At 41.3% G+C, this 21,768-nt stretch overlaps 2 protein-coding genes and 1 pseudogene across 8 annotated transcripts; 1 reads left to right on the top strand and 2 right to left on the bottom strand.

Moving 5' to 3' along the window:
- The first annotated feature begins 769 nt into the window (after positions 1-769).
- On the top strand, positions 770-8,772 carry LOC146680813 (uncharacterized). 5 transcript variants are annotated; one of them, XM_085448858.1, is made up of 7 exons: positions 770-960; positions 1,626-1,744; positions 1,867-2,015; positions 2,714-2,878; positions 2,956-3,090; positions 7,492-7,638; positions 8,410-8,772. In XM_085448858.1, exons 3-7 carry the CDS (start codon positions 1,959-1,961, stop codon positions 8,536-8,538), a joined length of 633 nt encoding a protein of 210 aa, XP_085304984.1. In that variant the 5' UTR covers positions 770-960; positions 1,626-1,744; positions 1,867-1,958; the 3' UTR covers positions 8,539-8,772. The 5 variants fall into 5 exon arrangements, with proteins under 5 accessions (XP_085304984.1, XP_085304982.1, XP_085304983.1 ...); XM_085448856.1 differs by lacking the exon at positions 1,626-1,744; XM_085448857.1 differs by having other exon boundaries at positions 1,626-2,015.
- A 1,201-nt stretch (positions 8,773-9,973) lies between these two features.
- Positions 9,974-17,023, bottom strand: LOC146680812 (uncharacterized; annotated as a pseudogene). Its single transcript, XR_014917824.1, has 2 exons — positions 11,747-17,023; positions 9,974-11,653 (listed from the first exon to the last, which is right to left on the bottom strand). The product of XR_014917824.1 is annotated as an uncharacterized LOC146680812 (transcript).
- Positions 17,024-17,861: 838 nt separating this feature from the next.
- Positions 17,862-21,482, bottom strand: LOC146680811 (TOG array regulator of axonemal microtubules protein 1-like). Of its 2 annotated transcripts, XM_085447362.1 has the most exons (11): positions 21,312-21,482; positions 20,849-21,088; positions 20,568-20,691; positions 20,346-20,451; positions 20,008-20,246; positions 19,757-19,912; positions 19,368-19,659; positions 18,841-19,159; positions 18,363-18,606; positions 18,082-18,205; positions 17,862-17,965 (listed from the first exon to the last, which is right to left on the bottom strand). In XM_085447362.1, exons 1-7 carry the CDS (start codon positions 21,409-21,411, stop codon positions 19,518-19,520), a joined length of 1,107 nt encoding a protein of 368 aa, XP_085303488.1. In that variant the 5' UTR covers positions 21,412-21,482; the 3' UTR covers positions 17,862-17,965; positions 18,082-18,205; positions 18,363-18,606; positions 18,841-19,159; positions 19,368-19,517. The 2 variants fall into 2 exon arrangements, with proteins under 2 accessions (XP_085303488.1, XP_085303489.1); XM_085447363.1 differs by lacking the exons at positions 17,862-17,965; positions 18,082-18,205 and having other exon boundaries at positions 18,394-18,606; positions 21,324-21,482.
- Between the last annotated feature and the right edge of the window lie 286 nt (positions 21,483-21,768).

Genomic DNA, 21,768 nt, shown 5'->3' with positions numbered 1-21,768 from the left:
ATCTAAAACCAATCTGATATTGTTAGTTATGTGTCTTTTGGGCATAAAGCCAGATTGTGTTTCATCAACACTCAGAAAAATTATGGTTCTTAAGTGGTTCTTCAGATGTCTTTATGGTTCTTTAAAGAACCATCATACGTCAAAGAACCTTTTTATTTTGTGGATGGTTCTTCAGCTATTACAAATGGTTCTTTAAAGAACAAAAGGTTCTTTATCCTTAGCAATCTAAGTTTGATGGTGTAAATGGCATAAATATTTATTCACTATAATGAGGCTGTGAATTATACTGTGTGTTTTCTTTGTGTGCATGTGTGTGCGAAGGGGAAGGGCGGGATACCTGGCAATTACCCTTTAAGAGAAGATGGTAGGAAACTGAATATTCAAATAAAAGTTAGAAATATTTGCAAACAGTAGACACAATACACACATTCAAATACTGTACTTTAGTTTTAAATTTTAATAAAGCATTACCATTTTCTACTCCAAGGCATTACTTTTGAGATTATTATATATTTTTGAAAATACAGCATAATGATAATACTAATTATTGTAAACTTTACAAACCACCCAGCAGTATGTAAAGTCAAATTATAAGATACAAGTAAATAACAATTGCAGAACAGAATGTCAGTGTAATAAACACACACTTCGTTTTGACAAAGCACACTGCTTAGGTAAATGATCTGAGTAGTTGTTCATCACTGAGCAATTTGTTAATATGTGTTTCGAGCCAAATAAATGACAGGGAGAGAGAGTGACGTCAGAACAGGTCATACTGTAACCTCCCGGGAGCGGACGGAGGGGGTCAGTCGTTGGGATGCGCATGCGCAGACAGAGTGTGCGAGCGGCGGGCCTTGACCTTCGGGAAAAAAAAACTCACGGACTGTGACAGCGAAACAGATAACAGTCTTCAGTACCTGCTGGACTTTGAAGCTGTGGATTCTGGGATTGTTAGAAAAGGTAAAACATTTTCATTAAAACCTTATTACGGTTTTATTTTTGTTACTCGTCATTGTAGCTTGCTGTTGATGTTGTGCTAACAGTAGCGATTAGCTAGATACGTTAGCCGTTGAGGTCAACGCAATTTAGTATCCAACTGTTTTCTTAACAAAACCACTGTTATAATTAAGTGAAGCTGCTCCCAGCTAATTTGAACCTTTGGCTTCTAAAATATGTGGTTCAATTGCGTGCTGCGTACATAACCTAATGTCAGCTAGACCGAAATTAAAATGTAATATATTGTTAAAGTCACTAAAATGGCGCCTGAAGCCTGTTATGACGTGAGCTCTGTGTCTGCTCTAGAAACTCTGAAATTCTGTAGATCTGAGCCGTACATTAAATACTCACATGAACCTGTACCTTGAATTCTGTATGAGCTTTATAAAATACAGCTATGCATAAGTGTTTTGAATGAATAATTAGATTAGATGACTCTTTATTGTCTAATCGAATTATATAGAAATGAATAGAAATGTGACATGAGAAGGTGTGTCTTCCTGCATAACTTAGTTTCGGACTAGTTGACAAGTTATGCTCCGGTCATTTGATGTTTCCAAGGTAGATGTTCTTTTGTAATATAGTTAATTTTTTTGTATATTTCATTTATCCACCATCATACATACAAGCTAAGAAGAGGTCGTTATACTAACAAGAGGTATCAACGCCGGGCCAAAGTTCAGCACATGGTTAAAGTTTGTAATCCAGCCAGGGTGTAAATATCACTCAGCAGCCAGAGCTGAAGCAGGTAGCATCAACACATAAATCTACTCTACCCGGCTTAAATCACAAGAGCACCTCTGACCAAAAAGCTGTAGATTTTTCTTGTTTGCACAAATTAATCCAGATTCACATTAATTGTGTTCACAGCTCCAACAAAATGAGGAAGAGGAGGGGGAGAAACACAATTAGGTTGAATTACAATTGGATGGAAGGCGAGGACAAGGAGAAGGAAGCTTAGGATGAGGAGGAAGAGAAGCAGCAGGAGCATCTTTAGGGATCCCTATGATGTCATTGAGGTTTGTTTCATTAATATGGTCCTCTCACAAAGAACGATGACTTGTTTTAGTTCACGTACTTCCTGTATTAAATAGTGATGTGCAAAATGTTGTGAAAAACCATGGAGCAGGTACGTATAGTGCATCTGCAGGTAAATGAACATCAAATCTCTAAGACAGACTGAAATTTGTATATTTATCACCCTTATGATAAAACCCATGTCAGCCATTGGTTTATGGACTTTGTATTTTGAAGCCTCAACATTTTCTTTATTGCTGTTGCTATGTTGGGACCATATTAGGATGAGGGATCAGAATCTGGAGTCATGCACACTATTGTTTCATTTAGTGTGTATCCATAAGATTCGTACAGCAGATCCAAGTTGTGCCTTGAAAACAGGAAAGTCGTCTGCATAGAGGAGAACTGTAATAGCAGGCTTGTAAAAAGTGAGGCTTTGTGCACTCGTTTTACTTCTGTCACCCTGTTTTGATGCAGATTTCACTTGAAATCAGGCAAGAACTGGACTTATTTTTTTATGTGTTCTTGTGAATTGATTGTGTATCGCATATGTTTGATTTGACTTTCTGCAAGACAACAGTTGTCCGCTGGCCAAAAAAGTTTTCCAAATACCTCCACGTGATCAAGCCTGCATTTAGAAAAGAATAGCAAAAAAATCTGCACCTCCTGCTTCAGATGCAATTTGTGTTTCTGTGTTCAGAGGCAGCGGCGAGAGGGGAGACCTCGGCTCATCCAGCTGGAGAGCCTGACCAGGAGGAGTGGAACATTAACTCAGCTCTTCCAGGGCACCCTGCAGACTCGGCTGTTGGCATCGGCGAGGGATGACGTGAACGCCAAACTGGAGTCCATCACAGGTCAACTGCAGGTATGCGAGTCAGACCTTCTGAGGAGGGTTTCACTTTTCTCTTCTTTATAATTGACTCTTTTCTCGATCTCTTTCAGCTCCTTGTCTCAGAGTGGGAGGGGTTTGAAGCACAAAGGGAGGAACTTGTCGTTTGTTTGGCTGATATGGATGTCTGCCTGAGTGAGGTTGACCAGCTGACAGGAAACACCAGTGAAAAACTGAAACAACTGCAGGTGTGGGCTTGTTTTGATATGACATATACAGGGAGTGCAGAATTATTAGGCAAGTTGTATTTTTGAGGAATATTATTATTGAACAACAACCATGTTCTCAATGAACCCAAAAAACTCATTAATATCAAAGCTGAATGTTTTTGGAAGTAGTTTTTAGTTTGTTTTTAGTTTTAGCTATTTTAGGGGGATATCTGTGTGTGCAGGTGACTATTACTGTGCATAATTATTAGGCAACTTAACAAAAAACAAATATATACCCATTTCAATTATTTATTTTTACCAGTGACACCAATATAACATCTCCACATTCACAAATATACATTTCTGACATTCAAAAACAAAACAAAAACAAATCAGCGACCAATATAGCCACCTTTCTTTGCAAGGACACTCAAAAGCCTGCCATCCATGGATTCTGTCAGTGTTTTGATCTGTTCACCATCAACATTGCGAGCAGCAGCAACCACAGCCTCCCAGACACTGTTCAGAGAGGTGTACTGTTTTCCCTCCTTGTAAATCTCACATTTGATGATGGACCACAGGTTCTCAATGGGGTTCAGATCAGGTGAACAAGGTGGCCATGTCATTAGTTTTTCTTCTTTTATACCCTTTCTTGTCAGCCACGCTGTGGAGTACTTGGATGCGTGTGATGGAGCATTGTCCTGCATGGAAATCATGTTTTTCTTGAAGGATGCAGACTTCTTCCTGTACCACTGCTTGAAGAAGGTGTCTTCCAGAAACTGGCAGTAGGACTGGGAGTTGAGCTTGACTCCATCCTCAACCCGAAAAGGCCCCACAAGCTCATCTTTGATGATACCAGCCCAAACCAGTACTCCACCTCCACCTTGCTGGCGTCTGAGTCGGACTGGAGCTCTCTGCCCTTTACCAATCCAGCCACGGGCCCATCCATCTGGCCCATCAAGACTCACTCTCATTTCATCAGTCCATAAAACCTTAGAAAAACCAGTCTTGAGATATTTCTTGGCCCAGTCTTGACGTTTCAGCTTGTGTGTCTTGTTCAGTGGTGGTCGTCTTTCAGCCTTTCTTACCTTGGCCATGTCTCTGAGTATTGCACACCTTGTGCTTTTGGGCACTCCAGTGATGTTGCAGCTCTGAAATATGGCCAAACTGGTGGCAAGTGGCATCTTGGCAGCTGCACGCTTGACTTTTCTCAGTTCATGGGCAGTTATTTTGCGCCTTGGTTTTTCCACACGCTTCTTGCGACCCTGTTGACTATTTTGAATAAAACGCTTGATTGTTCGATAATCACGCTTCAGAAGCTTTGCAATTTTGAGACTGCTGCATCCCTCTGCAAGATATCTCACTATTTTTGACTTTTCTGAGCCCGTCAAGTCCTTCTTTTGACCCATTTTGCCAAAGGAAAGGACGTTGCCTAATAATTATGCACACCAGATATAGAGTGTTGATGTCATTAGACCACACCCCTTCTCATTACAGAGATGCACATCACCTAATATGCTTAATTGGTAGTAGGCTCTCGAGCCTATACAGCTTGGAGTAAGACAACATGCATGAAGAGGATGATGTGGACAAAATACTCATTTGCCTAATAATTCTGCACTCCCTGTATTTGATATGAAACATACGTCAGAGACATTATCCTAAACTGGACTAACAAAGGACCATGAGTACAACATGAAACGTACATTACATAGCGTAATGCTAAAGTTCATTGATCATTTTAATCATAAACTTGTTGTTGAAATATTTTTACTGAACATGCAAACATCTGCTGATGAAAATGTGTTGATTTATTGGTCTGTTATGAAGCTATTGCTATTTCTAATGTGTTTTATCACTTTCTGATGTTTTATTAATTAAACAATACATGTATTGTTGTGTTATCTGTAGCTATAGTATTTATATATATATTTATTTATAGTATAGCAAATATATTTAATTATTACTGTTTAAAACACTAATATGTGACATGTATTAGTAGTGATGTTGTGCTGAGGGTTAAAATGCCTTTTTGTCTTTTGGTAACTACAAAATGACAAACCATTAATATATGTCTATGCTGTGCTCGTATTTATTTTTACCCTACTCAAATTCAATTTATGATGCATTTTATTTTGAAAGATTTAAAATGTTTTTTTAAAGAACCACTCAAAAAAGGTTCTTTAAAATGGTTCTTTTAAAGAACCATTTGAAGGACCTTTTTAAAAATGGTTCTTTAAAGAACCATTTTTAAAAAGGTTCTTTGAAAAACCATTAAAGGTGCCCCAAAGAACCATTTCTTGATGGTTCTTTGGGGCACCTTTAAAGGTTCTTCAATGAACCACTGAAAGAAATGGTTCTTCAAAGAACCATTGTTTGAAAGGTTCTTTGTGGCACCAAAAAAGGTTCTTCTATGGCATCAGTCTAAAGAACCACTTTTGGTTCCAGTTGGCACCTTTATTTTTCTGAGTGAATAACAGAGTCAAGAACCATCTTAAGTCTGTTAGCTATAATTAGAGCAAATACTTTATAGTCATTATTTAGCAAGCTAATCGGTCTCCAATTATCAATCATTAATAGGTCCTTATTAGGCTTCGGGATCAATGTAGTCAAACCTTGATTCATCGTAGTGGGAAGCTGTTGGTTTCCTATGCTTTCTGCAAATACCTCAAGAAGAAAGGGAGACAACTCTTCAGAGAAAGTTTTATATAATTCAGCAGTAAGACCATCCGTACCTGGAGATTTATTATTTTTCAATAGCCCAATTGCAACTTTGACTTCTTCTAATGAGATGGGTTGATCACATAATATAGATTCTTCTTGGCTGATAGATTTAACATTCAGCGATTCTAAGAGATGATTTGCATCTTCCTGAGAAAATGTAGAACTATAAATTTCCTTATAGAAATGACTACAATATTTAGAGATTAATCTGTAATCCTCTGTTATAACTCCATTTATCATTAATTTGCTAATATTATTTATACTTGAGTGTTTCTTTTCTAAACTGAAGAAGTAATGGGAGTTACGCTCACCTTCTTCAAGCCATTTAGATCTTGATCTGATAAAAGCGCCTTTTGCTTTGTCTGTGTATAAACGATCTAATTTATCTTGTAATTTAGCAAGGTTCATTTTATCCTCTTCAGTTAAAGTGTCAATTCGTTTATTAGATAACTGTGTGATTTGAGAAATTATATTTTCTTCCTCCAATCTTTTGGATTTTGCATTAAGGCTGCCAATCTTTCTTAAATATTTGCCAATTTCAAATTTTAATAATTCCCAGTTATTACCATATTTTAAATCTTCTTGAGCTATAGACCAAAAGTTTGAGATCAGTTCTTTAAGATCCTTTTTCACATCGTCTTTTTGTAATAATGAGCTGTTGAGTTTCCAGTATGTAAATTTAACAACAGAAGAATTAGGTAGAGAAGTTAGATTTATTTTAATATATATGGCTTTATGATCTGTTGCTGGAGAAGGCCAAGCACCTACATCTATGCTATTGCTGTCAAAGCTCTCTGAGACTAACCAAAAGTCTATCCTTGAATGTCTCGAGTTAGAATTGTTGCACCAAGTAAACATTTTGGACTGAGGAAATTTGAATCTCCAAATGTCTGTAAGTTTCAGGCGTACCATAACAGCCTTCAATGTGGTATTAATTCTTTTCGAATGTCCTGGAGGAAATTTATCTAATTCAGCATCCATAATACAGTTAAAGTCTCCACCTAGTAATAATTTTGCATTTGGAAATTTATTTAACCAGCTAGATATTTTTTTTTTTCAATCGTCAAAAATAAATGATCATTTTCTAGCGGTACGGATCGGGTAGTGACACGGGGTTTCTCACGGAGTTCAGCCATTTTGAGCACTCAGCTTGTGTGCTGATGATGTTCTAGTATTACTTGTTGAATATTAAATGCACTAAAATTAGATGATGGAATAAGTTAATGTTGATCTTAAAGGTCATGAATCTACTTTATTTTGTTACATTTGATGCTCGAGCGGCACTGGATAGATGTCTGTGTGTATTCTTACTGTGCTGATACGTTACCACATACTGTAAAACTACAGCCTGTGGGTTTTTGTATATTCTTTTCATAATTTTATTCTGTACATTGAGTGTAAATAATATATTGCTTCATTGCTATGCAGTGTAAAGCAATGCTCCTTTAATTCAGTTAAAGGGCAATACTGTAAAAAAAATCTACCATAGTTTATGGTTTATTTCTGATTTCTGATAGAAATGTGCACATTGATGATAGAATAAGCTGATTGTGACTTAAAGATTGCATTCATGATTAAGATGCACTGTATAGACTATAGTTAGAAATTAGAATTAATGTTTTGTGCTTGTTTTGTTATAGCACTTACATTATTTACACATGGCCATGTATATCATTAGAGTGTGAACTGAATTAGTAATAGTCCTGTTGTTTACAGGCTAGGTTTTTTTATGGGATCGTGAGACCTGGATCTCTTCCTGACGAGGAAGATGGCGAACCTTTCCCTTTGAACCGAACCACAGCCATTCTGAGTTGGCCCAGAAGGGCAGGTTGCTCTTCTCTCACGAACAATTGCAACAGTGCGGTAGGACGAAATCGCACCAATCACAAACTTTTGACCTATTGGATTTGACTTGACTGAACACTGACTATTAAGCCGGCAAGACTGACATATCTGAGCTGAGATAGGATTCTGACTGTTATTATTATTGCTGTCACTGTATTTTATTTTATGTTTTCATTCCTGTTCATGAAATGCTGTTAAATTGTTGCTAAATAGTTTAATACAATTCATAGCAACTTTACCTGTGGCTCCAGTCATTCTTCTCCACGCAACTCACTTTATCCCTCCTACGAATCTAGCTATTGGCCCATTCTCTCCATCTTACTTTAATTTCCCCTACCCTATCCTGTACTTGGCTACAGAAACCTCAAGGCCACTGGATGTTTGAAATTGCTACATGATGATGTGTTTCCCTCTTTATGCACTGAAGCTGGCACGTTCCCTGAGTTTTTCCAGCAAGATGGTGCACCACCACATTATGGGTGCCAGGTCTGAGCATTCCTAGATGAACAGTTTCCTGGAAAGTGGATTGGTCATGTCATGGGCCAGTTGAATGGCCCCCAAGATCTCCCGATCTGACCCCCTTAGACTTTTATCTTTGGGGTCATCTGAAGGCAATTGTCTATGGTGTGAAGATACGAGATGTGCAGCACCTGAAACTATGGATACTGGATGCCTGTGCTGGCATTTCTCCTGCGGTGTTGCTATCAGTGTGTGAAGAGTGGGAGAAGAGGGTTGCATTGACAATCCAACACAATGGGCAGCACATTAACCACTAACCCTCCTATGCAGGGAAAGACACATACACCGGTGGCGAGGCGGCCGCCGATCGACCGGTGGTGGCTAACGTGGAGCTCAATCGTGGATAAGGGAAACCGAAGGCAGGAGAAGCAGGCTGCTGCCGGTCCGAGCGTGAGGTGAACTGAATTTCAGGTAAGAAGTTACGAACTGCACTCTATTTGGGTCAGATATAAACCGAGTTTAGGTGTAGTTTATTTTCGTTGTGCTGACAGTTACAATAACTCGTTCTGCGTGCTAGCTAGCACGACAGCTGTGTGCACCTAAGTTACTGATGTTGAACTTTATGACAGCCTCCCCTGTCATTCTCTCGCCTGTTGAAACTTCAATCATGAAACTGATCAATGATCGGCTTTTCTCTCGTTTGTTCATTGCGCTAAACAACAGCAGCACGGTTAAGCTTGATCAGCTGTTGTTAGAATTCATTTAATTTTAATTTCTAGTATCAGCTGATGTTTGCTGGAGCCACAGCTGTAAAAAAAGGGCTGGTCGAAACCAGGAGATGTCCTTACTGAATCATCAGAGCTGAACTGGTGATGGAGAAACAGGTTTACCTTTTAGGTGACATGAATGAGTTGAAGGAAAGTTATCAACTGTTTCTGAGAGACAAATAACACCAAGCTCCTTTTTTTGTGTAGCTGACAGCTGGTAACTGTGCAGGGGCGGATCTAGCAAAGCTTTTGCCAGGGGGCCAGGTAGGGCATTAACAGGGAGAGGGGGACACAAAGATATACTTTTCTTTCTTGCTCTCATATAAAATATTTACCTTTTATTAAATAGTTATCTGAATCTTACAACCAAAGTTTGTATAATAATACACAAGATTGGCTGTAGACCATTGTTAATCATTCAGAACACTGTGTAAAAATAACAAAAAACAAAAAGTGAATGCAAAAGTGCATAAATATTTATTTTACGTGTTTGATGTGTGTGGCAGGGCGTGGTCTGCAGTGCCGCTGCAGGGGAGGTGGACCCACGGGCGTAAAGTCTGTGCTCTCTCGGCTGGTTTTTTTTTTGGTGTGTGTTGGGCTGTGAGTTGAAAAGCTACAGCCGGCTGTGTGGGTACACCAACCATGTGTGAAAAGTGGTCCATAACGTAATGCTTCAAAGCGTGTTCATGCAAACATTGTTGGGTCTGCCGTGGTACAATGGGACTTCTGCTCATGAACCTCTGTGCACAGTGTCTGCAAATCGGGGCTGTACGAAGTCACCTCATCTTTACACAAAACTGTAAGCTGTCATCTGTGAGGTGCGAGCGGTGTTTGTTTTTACCATAGTTCATGGTGGAGAATGGCTGCTCTGCTGACTTTTGCTCTCTGTAGCCGTATGAATGGCAAACTACACTGATTAGCAGCAGCATAGGCAGACTTAAAAATTTTTCTGAAATTTTCGCTTTCTAGTATTTATTTAATATTTCTTTATGTTATAAAAATGACTTTGAATCCTGATAAAAATTCAAAATCATGGGTTAAAAATGAAAACAAGAGAACTAAGAATGTATTAATATTTGTTGCCAGAAAAACAGAAACTGTATATGTGCAACCAAAGCGCTGTTTTAATTCAGATGAAAAAAAAGGGATTTATTCATTCATTGTCCATTCAGGATCTTAAAAATGTGATAATAATAATGAAATAATACAAATAATGTAATAATAAGAATGATGTAATAATAATTAATGTAAATCTAAATAATATTGTCCTTCAGAGAAATAGTTTGTAGTCCTGAAGATGGAGAAGTTTACTCCCGCAGAGCGACTGGGACTGTCTGTGGTCATGATGGTTGAACCTCCAACGACTTTCCCAGCTTAGCCTCAGAGTGCTGCTGCTACTGTAGCAGCCACTCTTCTCCTCTGTACTCGTCAGGACTTGCATTGTCACATCTGGGGAACCCAGGCCCTGCTGGAGAGGAGAGCCTAGTCTGGATGCTGACCTGCTGCCTGTAATTATTAGCCTTTTTCAGGCTCTTGTTACGTTCTGGTCCCGGCAAGTAAATAAACGTAACAAATAGTTTGCCCCACTCACTTCCCACCCACGCACAAACCCCAACAACGACACCTTTTTCAAGTATTTAAGCAGCCATTTATTTTCATCGGCAGTGAGCAATGCCAAAACAATAAACAAAACTCCCTATAAAACAATCCCTACTCTTCCCTACACCAAAATAAAAAGAAGCCAAAACAAAAGACAAGTCACTTAACTAACTATCTAACGAAAAACAGGAGAAAACTTGTTCAACAAAAGAAAACGGCTTCTCACGGCTACTAGGCTGCGACAATGAAAGTTATACAGCAAAGGAACAAAAAGTGACCGCCACTTGTTAACTTATTTACAATTATTTACATGGCAAGGCTAGAGGTACACGTGAATACTCCAGCCTGCACTACAATGACACAACACACAACTCCCTGCTCATGGCAAAAAAAACACACGCGGTTCTCAATGGATGAGGGGATGGCACGGCGGGTGCCCCTTGGAGACCATCTGGGCGGGCTACCGGAAGACGGAAAACTGTGAGCAGGAACCGAAAACACCACTTTGTGTGTCAACACAAACTCATCAGCCCGTATAGCAGCAGCGGCGAGAGTCGTAACCTTCTGTTCATTTAAGTAGGTTACCACAGTGTCTGGTAGTTGGTTTTTAAACTCTTCCAACGTCACCAACTCACCCAGGTCATTCAAGGTTTTTACTGCTGTAGCATGACACCACTTATCAAACAGAGTTTTCTTTTCTCTGGCAAACTCCACATAGGTCTGGTTGGCGGATTTTTTCCCATTCCTAAATCTCTGCCTGTAAGCCTCTGGCACAAGCTCGTAAGCACGCAGGACAGCAGCCTTCACCAAATCATAGTCAAAACTGTCCTCCAGAGAAAGAGCGGTGCACACCTCTTGAGCTTTCCCCACCAATCTACATTGGAGTAGAAGAGACCACACATCTTTTGGCCAGTGCAGCGCACCTGCGATACGCTCAAACACTGTGAAATACGAATCCACCTCAGTTTCCCGAAACGCCGGCACCATTTTGATGTGTTTACTCGCATCAAAGCCACCACCTGGCATCAAGGCCGGTGGCTGCGGAGATGGCGACTGCGGGGATAATGACTCCGGGGAGGGTGCCTGCGGGGATGGTGACTGGATGGTGAGCCCTGATCCTCAAGTGCATAGCTTCCACCTCCAACTGCTGTTTCTTTAGCTCCACCTCCTTAATGCGCAGCGTTACCCGCAGCTCCTCCGCAGAAGGGCTAGGTGGAGAAGGGAGATTTTTCAGTGGGGCAAAAACACCAGCAACAGACACACACACAGCCTGCACTACAATGACACAACACACAACTGACCGAGTCAACGGGGTTCCAAAAAGCACTCCCAGGTGACTGTCATCCGGACGTTAAGTACTGGAGGTGGTCCATCAATTATCCAGTCCGAAGATATGTAGAGACTCCACCCAGATACCTAGCAGCCACGCCCAGGTGTCCACCTCCTAGGAGAGAAAAAAGGGAAAATACCGCCAGCCATCCTCCGGTGGGAGGCACAACACCAACAAACACATCACTGGGTCATAACAGTTTCCCCCACCCAAAAAAAATCAAACATCCAACCCCACACAAAGATGTTTGATTTACGACCTAGAGAGGGCATCAATTCAATTCAATTCAATTCAATTTTATTTATATAGCGCCAAATCACAACAAAAGTCGCCTCAAGGCGCTTCATAGATACAGAGAAAAACCCAACAATCATATGACCCCCTATGAGCAAGCACTTTGGTGACAGTGGGAAGGAAAAACTCCCTTTTAACAGGAAGAAACCTCCGGCAGAACCAGGCTCAGGGAGGGGCGGCCATCTGCTGCGACCGGTTGGGGTGAGAGAAGGAAGACAGGATAAAGACATGCTGTGGAAGAGAGACAGAGGTTAATAACAGATATGATTCAATGCAGAGAGGTCTATTAATGCATAGTGAGTGAGAAAGGTGACTGGAAAGGAAAAACTCAATGCATCATGGGAATCCCCCGGCAGCCTACATCTATTGCAGCATAACAAAGGGAGGATTCAGGGTCACCTGGTCCAGCCCTAACTATATGCTTTAGAAAAAAGGAAAGTTTTAAGCCTAATCTTAAAAGTAGAGATAGTGTCTGTCTCCCGAATCCAAACTGGAAGCTGGTTCCACAGAAGAGGGGCCTGAAAACTGAAGGCTCTCCCTCCCATTCTACTTTTAAATACTCTAGGAACAACAAGTAGGCCTGCAGAGCGAGAGCGGAGCGCTCTAATAGGGTGATATGGTACTACAAGGTCATTAAGATAAGATGGGGCCTGATTATTTAAGACCTTGTATGTGAGGAGCAGGATTTTGAATTCAATTCTGGATTTAACAGGAAGCCAATGAAGGGAAGCCAAAACAGGAGAAATATGCTCTCTCTTTCTAGTCCCTGTCAGGACTCTTGCTGCAGCATTTTGGATTAGCTGAAGGCTTTTCAGTGAGTTTTTTGGACATCCTGATAATAATGAATTACAGTAGTCCAGCCTGGAAGTAATAAATGCATGAACTAGTTTTTCAGCGTCACTCTGAGACAGGATATTTCTAATTTTAGAGATGTTGCGCAAATGGAAGAAAGCAGTCTTACATATTTGTTTAATATGTGCGTTGAAGGACATGTCCTGGTCAAAAATGACTCCAAGGTTCCTCACAGCGTTACTGGAGGCCAAGGTAATGCCATCCAGAGTAAGAATCTGATTAGATACCATATTTCTAAGATTTTCAGGGCCGAGTACAATAACCTCAGTTTTATCTGAATTAAGAAGCAGAAAGTTAGCGGCCATCCAGGTCTTTATGTCTTTAAGACATTCCTGCAGTTTAACTAATTGGTGTGTGTTATCTGGCTTCATGGACAGATAGAGCTGGGTGTCATCTGCATAGCAGTGAAAAAGTATGCTATGTCTTCTAATGATGCTGCCTAAGGGAAGCATGTATAATGTAAACAGAATTGGTCCTAGCACTGAACCCTGTGGAACTCCATAATTAACCTCAGTGTGTGAAGAGGACTCTCCATTTACATGCACGAATTGGAGTCTATTAGATAGATATGATACAAACCACTGCAGTGCAGTACCTGTAATACCTACAGCATGTTCTAATCGCTCTAATAGGATATTATGATCAACAGTATCGAACGCTGCACTGAGGTCTAGCAGGACAAGCACAGAGATGAGTCCACTGTCAGAGGCCATAAGAAGATCATTTGTAACCTTCACTAAAGCTGTTTCTGTGCTGTGCTGAGCTCTGAAACCTGACTGAAACTCTTCAAATAAACCATTCCTCTGCAGATGATCTGTTAGCTGTTTGACAACTACTCTTTCAAGGATTTTTGATATGAAAGGAAGGTTGGAGATTGGCCTATAATTAGCTAAGACTGCTGGGTCTAGAGATGGCTTTTTGAGTAAAGGTTTAACTACAGCCAGCTTGAAGGCCTGTGGTACATAGCCGATTATTAGAGATAGGTTGATCATATTTAAGATCGAAGAATTAATTAATGGCAGGACTTCTTTGAGCAGTTTTGTAGGAATGGGGTCTAAAAGACACGTTGATGGTTTGGAGGAAGTAATTATTGAAGTTAACTCAGAAAGATCAATTGGAGAAAAAGAGTCTAACTTAATATCAATGGTACTAAGAGTAGCTGTAGATAATATTACATCTGTGGGATGATTATTGGTAATTTTTTCTCTAATGATAAAAATTTTATTTGTGAAGAAGTTCATGAAGTCATTACTAGTTAACGTTAAAGGGATGGTTGGCTCAAAAGAGCTCTGACTTTTTGTCAGCCTGGCTACAGTGCTGAAGAGAAACCTAGGGTTGTTCTTATTTTCTTCAATCAGTGATGAATAGTAAGATGTTCTGGCTTTGCGGAGGGCTTTCTTATAAAGCAGCAAACTATTTCTCCAGGCTAAATGATGATCCTCTAGATTTGTGACACGCCATTTCCTCTCCAGATTACGAGTCATCTGCTTTAGGGTACGTGTTTCAGAATTATACCACGGAGTCAGGTACTTCTGATTTGAGGCCTTAGTTTTCACAGGAGCTACAGTATCCAGAGTCGTACGTAGTGAGGAGGTGAAATTATTAACAAGATAATCGACCTCTGTTGGGGTAGCGTTCAGATAGCTACTCTGCTCTGTGTTGGTACAGGGCATTGAAGATGATAACAGTGGGTGGATTATATTCTTAAACTTAGTTACAGTGCTTTCAGAAAGACATCTACTTTGATAAAGTCTACTCTTCACCGCTGTGTAATCAATTATTGTAAAAGTAAATGTTATCAGGAAATGATCAGACAGCAGAGGGTTTTCAGGAAACACTGTTAAATGTTCAGGTTCGATGCCATATGTTAGAACAAGATCTAGAGTGTGATTAAAGTGGTGGGTGGGTTCTTTTACATTTTGAGAGAAACCAATTGAGTCTAATAACAGATTAAATGCCATGTTGAGGCTGTCATTTTTAGCATCTACATGGATGTTAAAATCACCCACAATAATTATTTTATCTGAGCTCAGAACTAAATTAGATATAAAGTCTGAGAAATCAGACAGAAACTCTGTGTAAGGCCCAGGTGGACGATAGATGATAACAAGTAAGACTGGTTTCTGAGTTTCACAGCTGGGGTGGACAATGTTAAGCATCAGGCTTTCAAATGAATTAAAAGTCTGTCTTGGTCTTTCATTAATTAATAGGCTGGTGTGAAAAATTGCTGCCACACCGCCCCCTCGGCCTGTGCTTCGAGATTTCTGGTAGTTAGAATGGCTCGGGGGTGTTGATTCATTTAAACTAACATAATCATCCTGCTGCAACCAGGTTTCTGTAAGGCAGAGTAAATCAATTTGTTGATCAATTATTAAGTCATGTACTAACAGAGACTTGGAGGAGAGAGACCTAATATTTAATAATCCACATTTCACTGTTTTACTCTTTGGTTCAGATGTGGATACTGTATTGTTCTTTCTTTGTGATTGTTTATGTTTAAGTTGTTTGTTGCTGGTTTTTAGTTTGTTTTTTGTCTTTTTGGAAGCTGACACAGTCTCTATGGAGATGGGTTTTTGGGGGGGTAGCAGGAGGAGAGAAGCTGCAGAGAAGCGTGTAAGACTGCAACTCTGCTTCCTGGTCCCAACTCTGGATAGTCATCAGCCATAACATTCTCTAAGCTCTTATATATCGGATCTCAATGTTGAAATCCTGTAGGAGTAAGGACCAACGCATGAGGCGCTGGTTGCTGTTTTAGAAATTTTCTAGAAAAGAAACAGACTGGGTGGTCAATGCCATTTCCATCCTCCTGCACGAGCACTGCACCCGCCCCCAAAACACTGGCGTCCACCTCTGAATCCTTGGCCCCTCAGGAACCGCCCAGGGACACCAAAAGTCTCCAGATTGCGCTTTCGCTCCTCTGCCCACGTCAGTCTGAGCCCATTATCAGATGAGATGTTGTCAAAGAAAGACTTTGCTTTGTCATAGTAGCACTTTGGACCAAAATGATCCTCCCCCGAACTCAGCTGCAACCCCACCTTTTCTCTTCCCTCAGAATTCCCATCTTTTAGATTCAGCCCCTCCTGTAACTTCTTCTCAAGCGCCTCCTTAATGAATTGCGCGTTGGAGGAATCAAAATCAAAGTCTGTGTCAAATTTAAGGGGTGGGAGATGGAGCATTAGCCACCATCAGCTGGCCTCTTCTGCGGTTCCTGTGCCGTCGAGGTCCTTGTCTTTTTCTAGCAGGTGGCCTGGTTTCAGCATTTTGCTGCTGACTGTCCTGAAAAGTGACTCTACTTGGGTCTGATTGCATGGTGGCTTCAGTGACCCTTGTGGTTTGAATATTTGTTCTTCTCGTCCCCTTGGGCTGCCTCCTATTCTGCTGCTGCTGTTGCTGGGATCCACTCGCACCTCTCCTCTGCCTAAATGTCTTTACACTGACGGTTTGAACAGCCTTTGATGTGGCACGATCGAAACCACTGTTATCTGTAAGTGGTATATCAACTACTTCTGGCGACGGAAAAACTGTGCCGCCAGCTAGATCGTTTCCCAAGATGATGTCAATACCTGCAACCGGTAACTGGGGTCGCACCCCAAGCTTAACCTCACCAGACAAAAACTGAGATGAAAGCTGCACCAAGTGTAAAGGAACCCGTATTACACACATCCTAACTCCCCAGGCTAACACATCCGCCCCACAACAGGATTGAGCTGAAAACGGTAAGACCCCCTCACGAATGAGCGACTGTTTCGCACCAGTGTCTCGCAAAATACTGACAGGAGTCCGCCGATCTTCTCCTATCAAGGAAACAAAGCCGTTTGACACAAACGGCTTAAACTCCTTATCTACTTTATCATTTTCGGGTGCCATCACCTCCCCCCAGGTAGGAGAGTTTGTCTGTAGAAGGATTATTGGGGAAGGAGATGTACCCTCCCTGGTCATTTCTTTTCTCTTCAGAGCAGGGCAAACCGCAATAAGGTGTAAAGCAGAAACACCAGCAACAGCCCCCAGCTCAACCTCCCCCGCAGGACCCGGCTCACCAAACAACCCCTTGTCCGTCAACTGGACACACAGGAACTCCCTAAGCTCTTTCTTCTTCGCAGGACGCCTGTCTTTTTCAGGCTCTTCTCCACAGGACGCCTGTCTTTTTCAGGCTCTTCTCCACAGGACGCCTGTCTTTTTCAGGGACAATCTTCACCCACAAATTCATAAAGTCCTTGTGAAGGGTCAGTTTCTCAATGATTGTTCGCCCATGGTACCTGTGGAAGATTACAGTTGTCATTAATTTTCATTAATTGTGTAAACTCACAGAAAATAAAACATTGATGCACTTCAAACCCATTTAAAAGTACCCACCTGGCTTCAGGTGCAGCATCCCCTGCCATTCTAGAGGCAGCAATTAGAAATCTTTCAGTGAAGGTTCCTGTTTTCAGGGTGACGGCTGCTCCAAGTTTGTCAGCCAGCTGGTGCAGGTGTTGAGCCGTGCTATTCCTCACTGCAACACAGCGATGGCTGAGCAAGGACAATATTAGACACACAACTCAGTGAACATGATCTCTCTTTCATGTCTTCTAATAAAATCACTACAGCTTCTTCTCTCCTCTTACGTCAGTCCTGTGTTAAACAGAGCGCTCAGAATCCGTCCATGGCTGCAATTTTCCACCATGGCATCAAGCGCCAGATTGACCTCCTGATGTAGAAAGTTGTTGTTGGTCATTGCAAGCTTCAGCAATAGAGCTCGGCCTGTTGTTTCAACTTCTGGGTCCATTGTTCTCTGGAGCTGAATGTAGAGCTCATTGATGGCATGTATGGCCTCAAAGGCTATTGCTGAGCGTTGGTTTTTCACCTAAAATGTGAGTGAAAATCATCAGTTGAGGCTGTAGTATGCACTTGAAGGGAAACTAGCTGCATGAAACACATATAAGAAACATAAAGTGTGCAATACCTCCTCAATGAGGACCAGACACACTTCATGTAGTTTAGTCTTCAGGATGTCCGAGTGGTGCTTTGCCAGAGACTGAATAGTTTGCAACCCCTGTCTTTATTTCTTTATTTACACAACACAACATTGAACACGACTTCAGGAACACCACAAATAACACAGCCACATTATGCAGCACTGTTTCTGTGCAGTATTTAATGTCTCCTTACTACGTTTCTTACCAGTCGTCTGAAGACAGCAGACTAAAGCTGTGGGACAGGCTCTCTACAGGTGTAGCTACAGGCGGGAGTTTGACCCTGCTCTCTCTTGGATTATTCTGACTGCACTGACTGTCTGCTTTCTTGTCTGATAATCAACGAGGTTAGTAAAAAGAAACTGTCATTTCTTCTAATTCGAAGCATGATGCAGTGATTAATTGTTCATTAAAATCTTTTTAAAAAATTTCTTAATTTAAAGTTTGATTATTCAGCATCTTCTACAGTTACTGAGGAAAACCACTTACCGTCTATAGGGACGACTTTTGCACGGCGCAGCAGCGTCCCAGGCCGAGGTCCTTGTTTTTGCGGTATGGGAGGGAACTGTTGGAGGTTTTGGAGTCAAAGGCTTTACTGCAGTAAATGTTTTGGCTGGTACTGTGTGTCCAGGTGAGGTTACAATCCCATCCTGGAAATGCTGCAGTTTTTCCAAAATAGGCCCAAATTTGTCTTTTGCTGTCAAGACTCTTATTCCACGAATGACCTTCGTGTCTGTTTAGACAAAAAAATAACTAAATAACTACAAATTGACATCTTACAAAAACAACAATAAACATTTTTCTTCCTGATTTTTTTTTCTTCAAAAAAGCATATAAAATGAATGGACAGCAAGAATGTGTAATTTAGCATTAAAATAGATAATCTACAGTGTCAAATTTTAAAATCTAAACTAACTGATTAACAGCAGGTGTAACCACTAAAGAAAAGCATCACATTTGAACCGACCTGCTCCTGAATGTTTAGCAGAGAAAACAGGCAATTGCGATGGACAAGCTGCTCGAGGAGGTGGAGGAACTGGAGTGAGCGGTGTCATCTCAACAGGACTAACAATGAAAGGAATGGCCCTCAGATCACTTGGTGTGTGTGTGTCTGCAGAGCTGAGGCTACTCAGACTTCTTTCAGGGTCCTCCTGATTCCAAAAGGGGTCATCCAAACAGTTCCAGCTTCCCTGGACTATCTCTGGAGAGCCTGCGCATTGCTCAGGTAAAGGTGGGAGTTGCACAGCATAACCTCTGGGTCTCTGTGCGATATGCAATGTGTCTGCCTGTTGAAAGAACACATTTGTCTTACTGCTCTGAGCTTTGTGAAAGTCCAGGATCCTGGACTCTGTGGTGAAGCGCTGACAGTTGCTCTGTCTACAGTGACTTACACAAAAATTACACTGTGCAAAGCAGCAAAATATAACACATCTCTCAGAAACATTTACATTTGATCAGCAGAGAAGTCAAGAATGAGTATGTTTAGTTACTTACATCTCCACCTGTGCGTCCCCTTGTCCGTCAACTGGACACACAGGAACTCCCTAAGCTCTTTCTTCTTCGCAGGACGCCTGTCTTTTTCAGGCTCTTCTCCACAGGACGCCTGTCTTTTTCAGGCTCTTCTCCACAGGACGCCTGTCTTTTTCAGGCTCTTCTCCACAGGACGCCTGTCTTTTTCAGGCTCTTCTCCACAGGACGCCTGTCTTTTTCAGGGACAATCTTCACCCACAAATTCATAAAGTCCTTGTGAAGGGTCAGTTTCTCAATGATTGTTCGCCCATGGTACCTGTGGAAGATTACAGTTGTCATTAATTTTCATTAATTGTGTAAACTCACAGAAAATAAAACATTGATGCACTTCAAACCCATTTAAAAGTACCCACCTGGCTTCAGGTGCAGCATCCCCTGCCATTCTAGAGGCAGCAATTAGAAATCTTTCAGTGAAGGTTCCTGTTTTCAGGGTGACGGCTGCTCCAAGTTTGTCAGCCAGCTGGTGCAGGTGTTGAGCCGTGCTATTCCTCACTGCAACACAGCGATGGCTGAGCAAGGACAATATTAGACACACAACTCAGTGAACATGATCTCTCTTTCATGTCTTCTAATAAAATCACTACAGCTTCTTCTCTCCTCTTACGTCAGTCCTGTGTTAAACAGAGCGCTCAGAATCCGTCCATGGCTGCAATTTTCCACCATGGCATCAAGCGCCAGATTGACCTCCTGATGTAGAAAGTTGTTGTTGGTCATTGCAAGCTTCAGCAATAGAGCTCGGCCTGTTGTTTCAACTTCTGGGTCCATTGTTCTCTGGAGCTGAATGTAGAGCTCATTGATGGCATGTATGGCCTCAAAGGCTATTGCTGAGCGTTGGTTTTTCACCTAAAATGTGAGTGAAAATCATCAGTTGAGGCTGTAGTATGCACTTGAAGGGAAACTAGCTGCATGAAACACATATAAGAAACATAAAGTGTGCAATACCTCCTCAATGAGGACCAGACACACTTCATGTAGTTTAGTCTTCAGGATGTCCGAGTGGTGCTTTGCCAGAGACTGAATAGTTTGCAGGCCCTGTCTTTTCTTAATCCTGTATTTACACAACACAACATTGAACACGACTTCAGGAACACCACAAATAACACAGCCACATTATGCAGCACTGTTTCTGTGCAGTATTTAATGTCTCCTTACTACGTTTCTTACCAGTCGTCTGAAGACAGCAGACTAAAGCTGTGGGACAGGCTCTCTACAGGTGTAGCTACAGGCGGGAGTTTGACCCTGCTCTCTCTTGGATTATTCTGACTGCACTGACTGTCTGCTTTCTTGTCTGATAATCAACGAGGTTAGTAAAAAGAAACTGTCATTTCTTCTAATTCGAAGCATGATGCAGTGATTAATTGTTCATTAAAATCTTTTTAAAAAATCTCTTAATTTAAAGTTTGATTATTCAGCATCTTCTACAGTTACTGAGGAAAACCACTTACCGTCTATAGGGACGACTTTTGCACGGCGCAGCAGCGTCCCAGGCCGAGGTCCTCGTTTTTGCGGTATGGGAACTGTTGGAGGTTTTGGAGTCAAAGGCTTTACTGCAGTAAATGTTTTGGTTGGTACTGTGTGTCCAGGTGAGGTTACAATCCCATCCTGGAAATGCTGCAGTTTTTCCAAAATAGGCCCAAATTTGTCTTTTGCTGTCAAGACTCTTATTCCACGAATGACCTTCGTGTCTGTTTAGACAAAAAAATAACTAAATAACTACAAATTGACATCTTACAAAAACAACAATAAACATTTTTCTTCCTGATTTTTTTTTTCTTCAAAAAAGCATATAAAATGAATGGACAGCAAGAATGTGTAATTTAGCATTAAAATAGATAATCTACAGTGTCAAATTTTAAAATCTAAACTAACTGATTAACAGCAGGTGTAACCACTAAAGAAAAGCATCACCTTTGAACCGACCTGCTCCTGAATGTTTAGCAGAGAAAACAGGCAATTGCGATGGACAAGCTGCTCGAGGAGGTGGAGGAACTGGAGTGAGCGGTGTCATCTCAACAGGACTAACAATGAAAGGAATGGCCCTCAGATCACTTGGTGTGTGTGTGTCTGCAGAGCTGAGGCTACTCAGACTTCTTTCAGGGTCCTCCTGATTCCAAAAGGGGTCATCCAAACAGTTCCAGCTTCCCTGGACTATCTCTGGAGAGCCTGCGCATTGCTCAGGTAAAGGTGGGAGTTGCACAGCATAACCTCTGGGTCTCTGTGCGATATGCAATGTGTCTGCCTGTTGAAAGAACACATTTGTCTTACTGCTCTGAGCTTTGTGAAAGTCCAGGATCCTGGACTCTGTGGTGAAGCGCTGACAGTTGCTCTGTCTACAGTGACTTACACAAAAATTACACTGTGCAAA

Source organism: Copadichromis virginalis, linkage group LG23 (assembly GCF_057382275.1).
Source record: "Copadichromis virginalis isolate Kocher_CV1m ecotype Utaka linkage group LG23, C_Virginalis_male_GT1.1, whole genome shotgun sequence".
Lineage (NCBI taxonomy): Eukaryota > Metazoa > Chordata > Actinopteri > Cichliformes > Cichlidae > Copadichromis > Copadichromis virginalis.
Note: the sequence above shows the minus strand (reverse complement) of the source record. Positions and strands in the feature narration are given on the sequence as shown.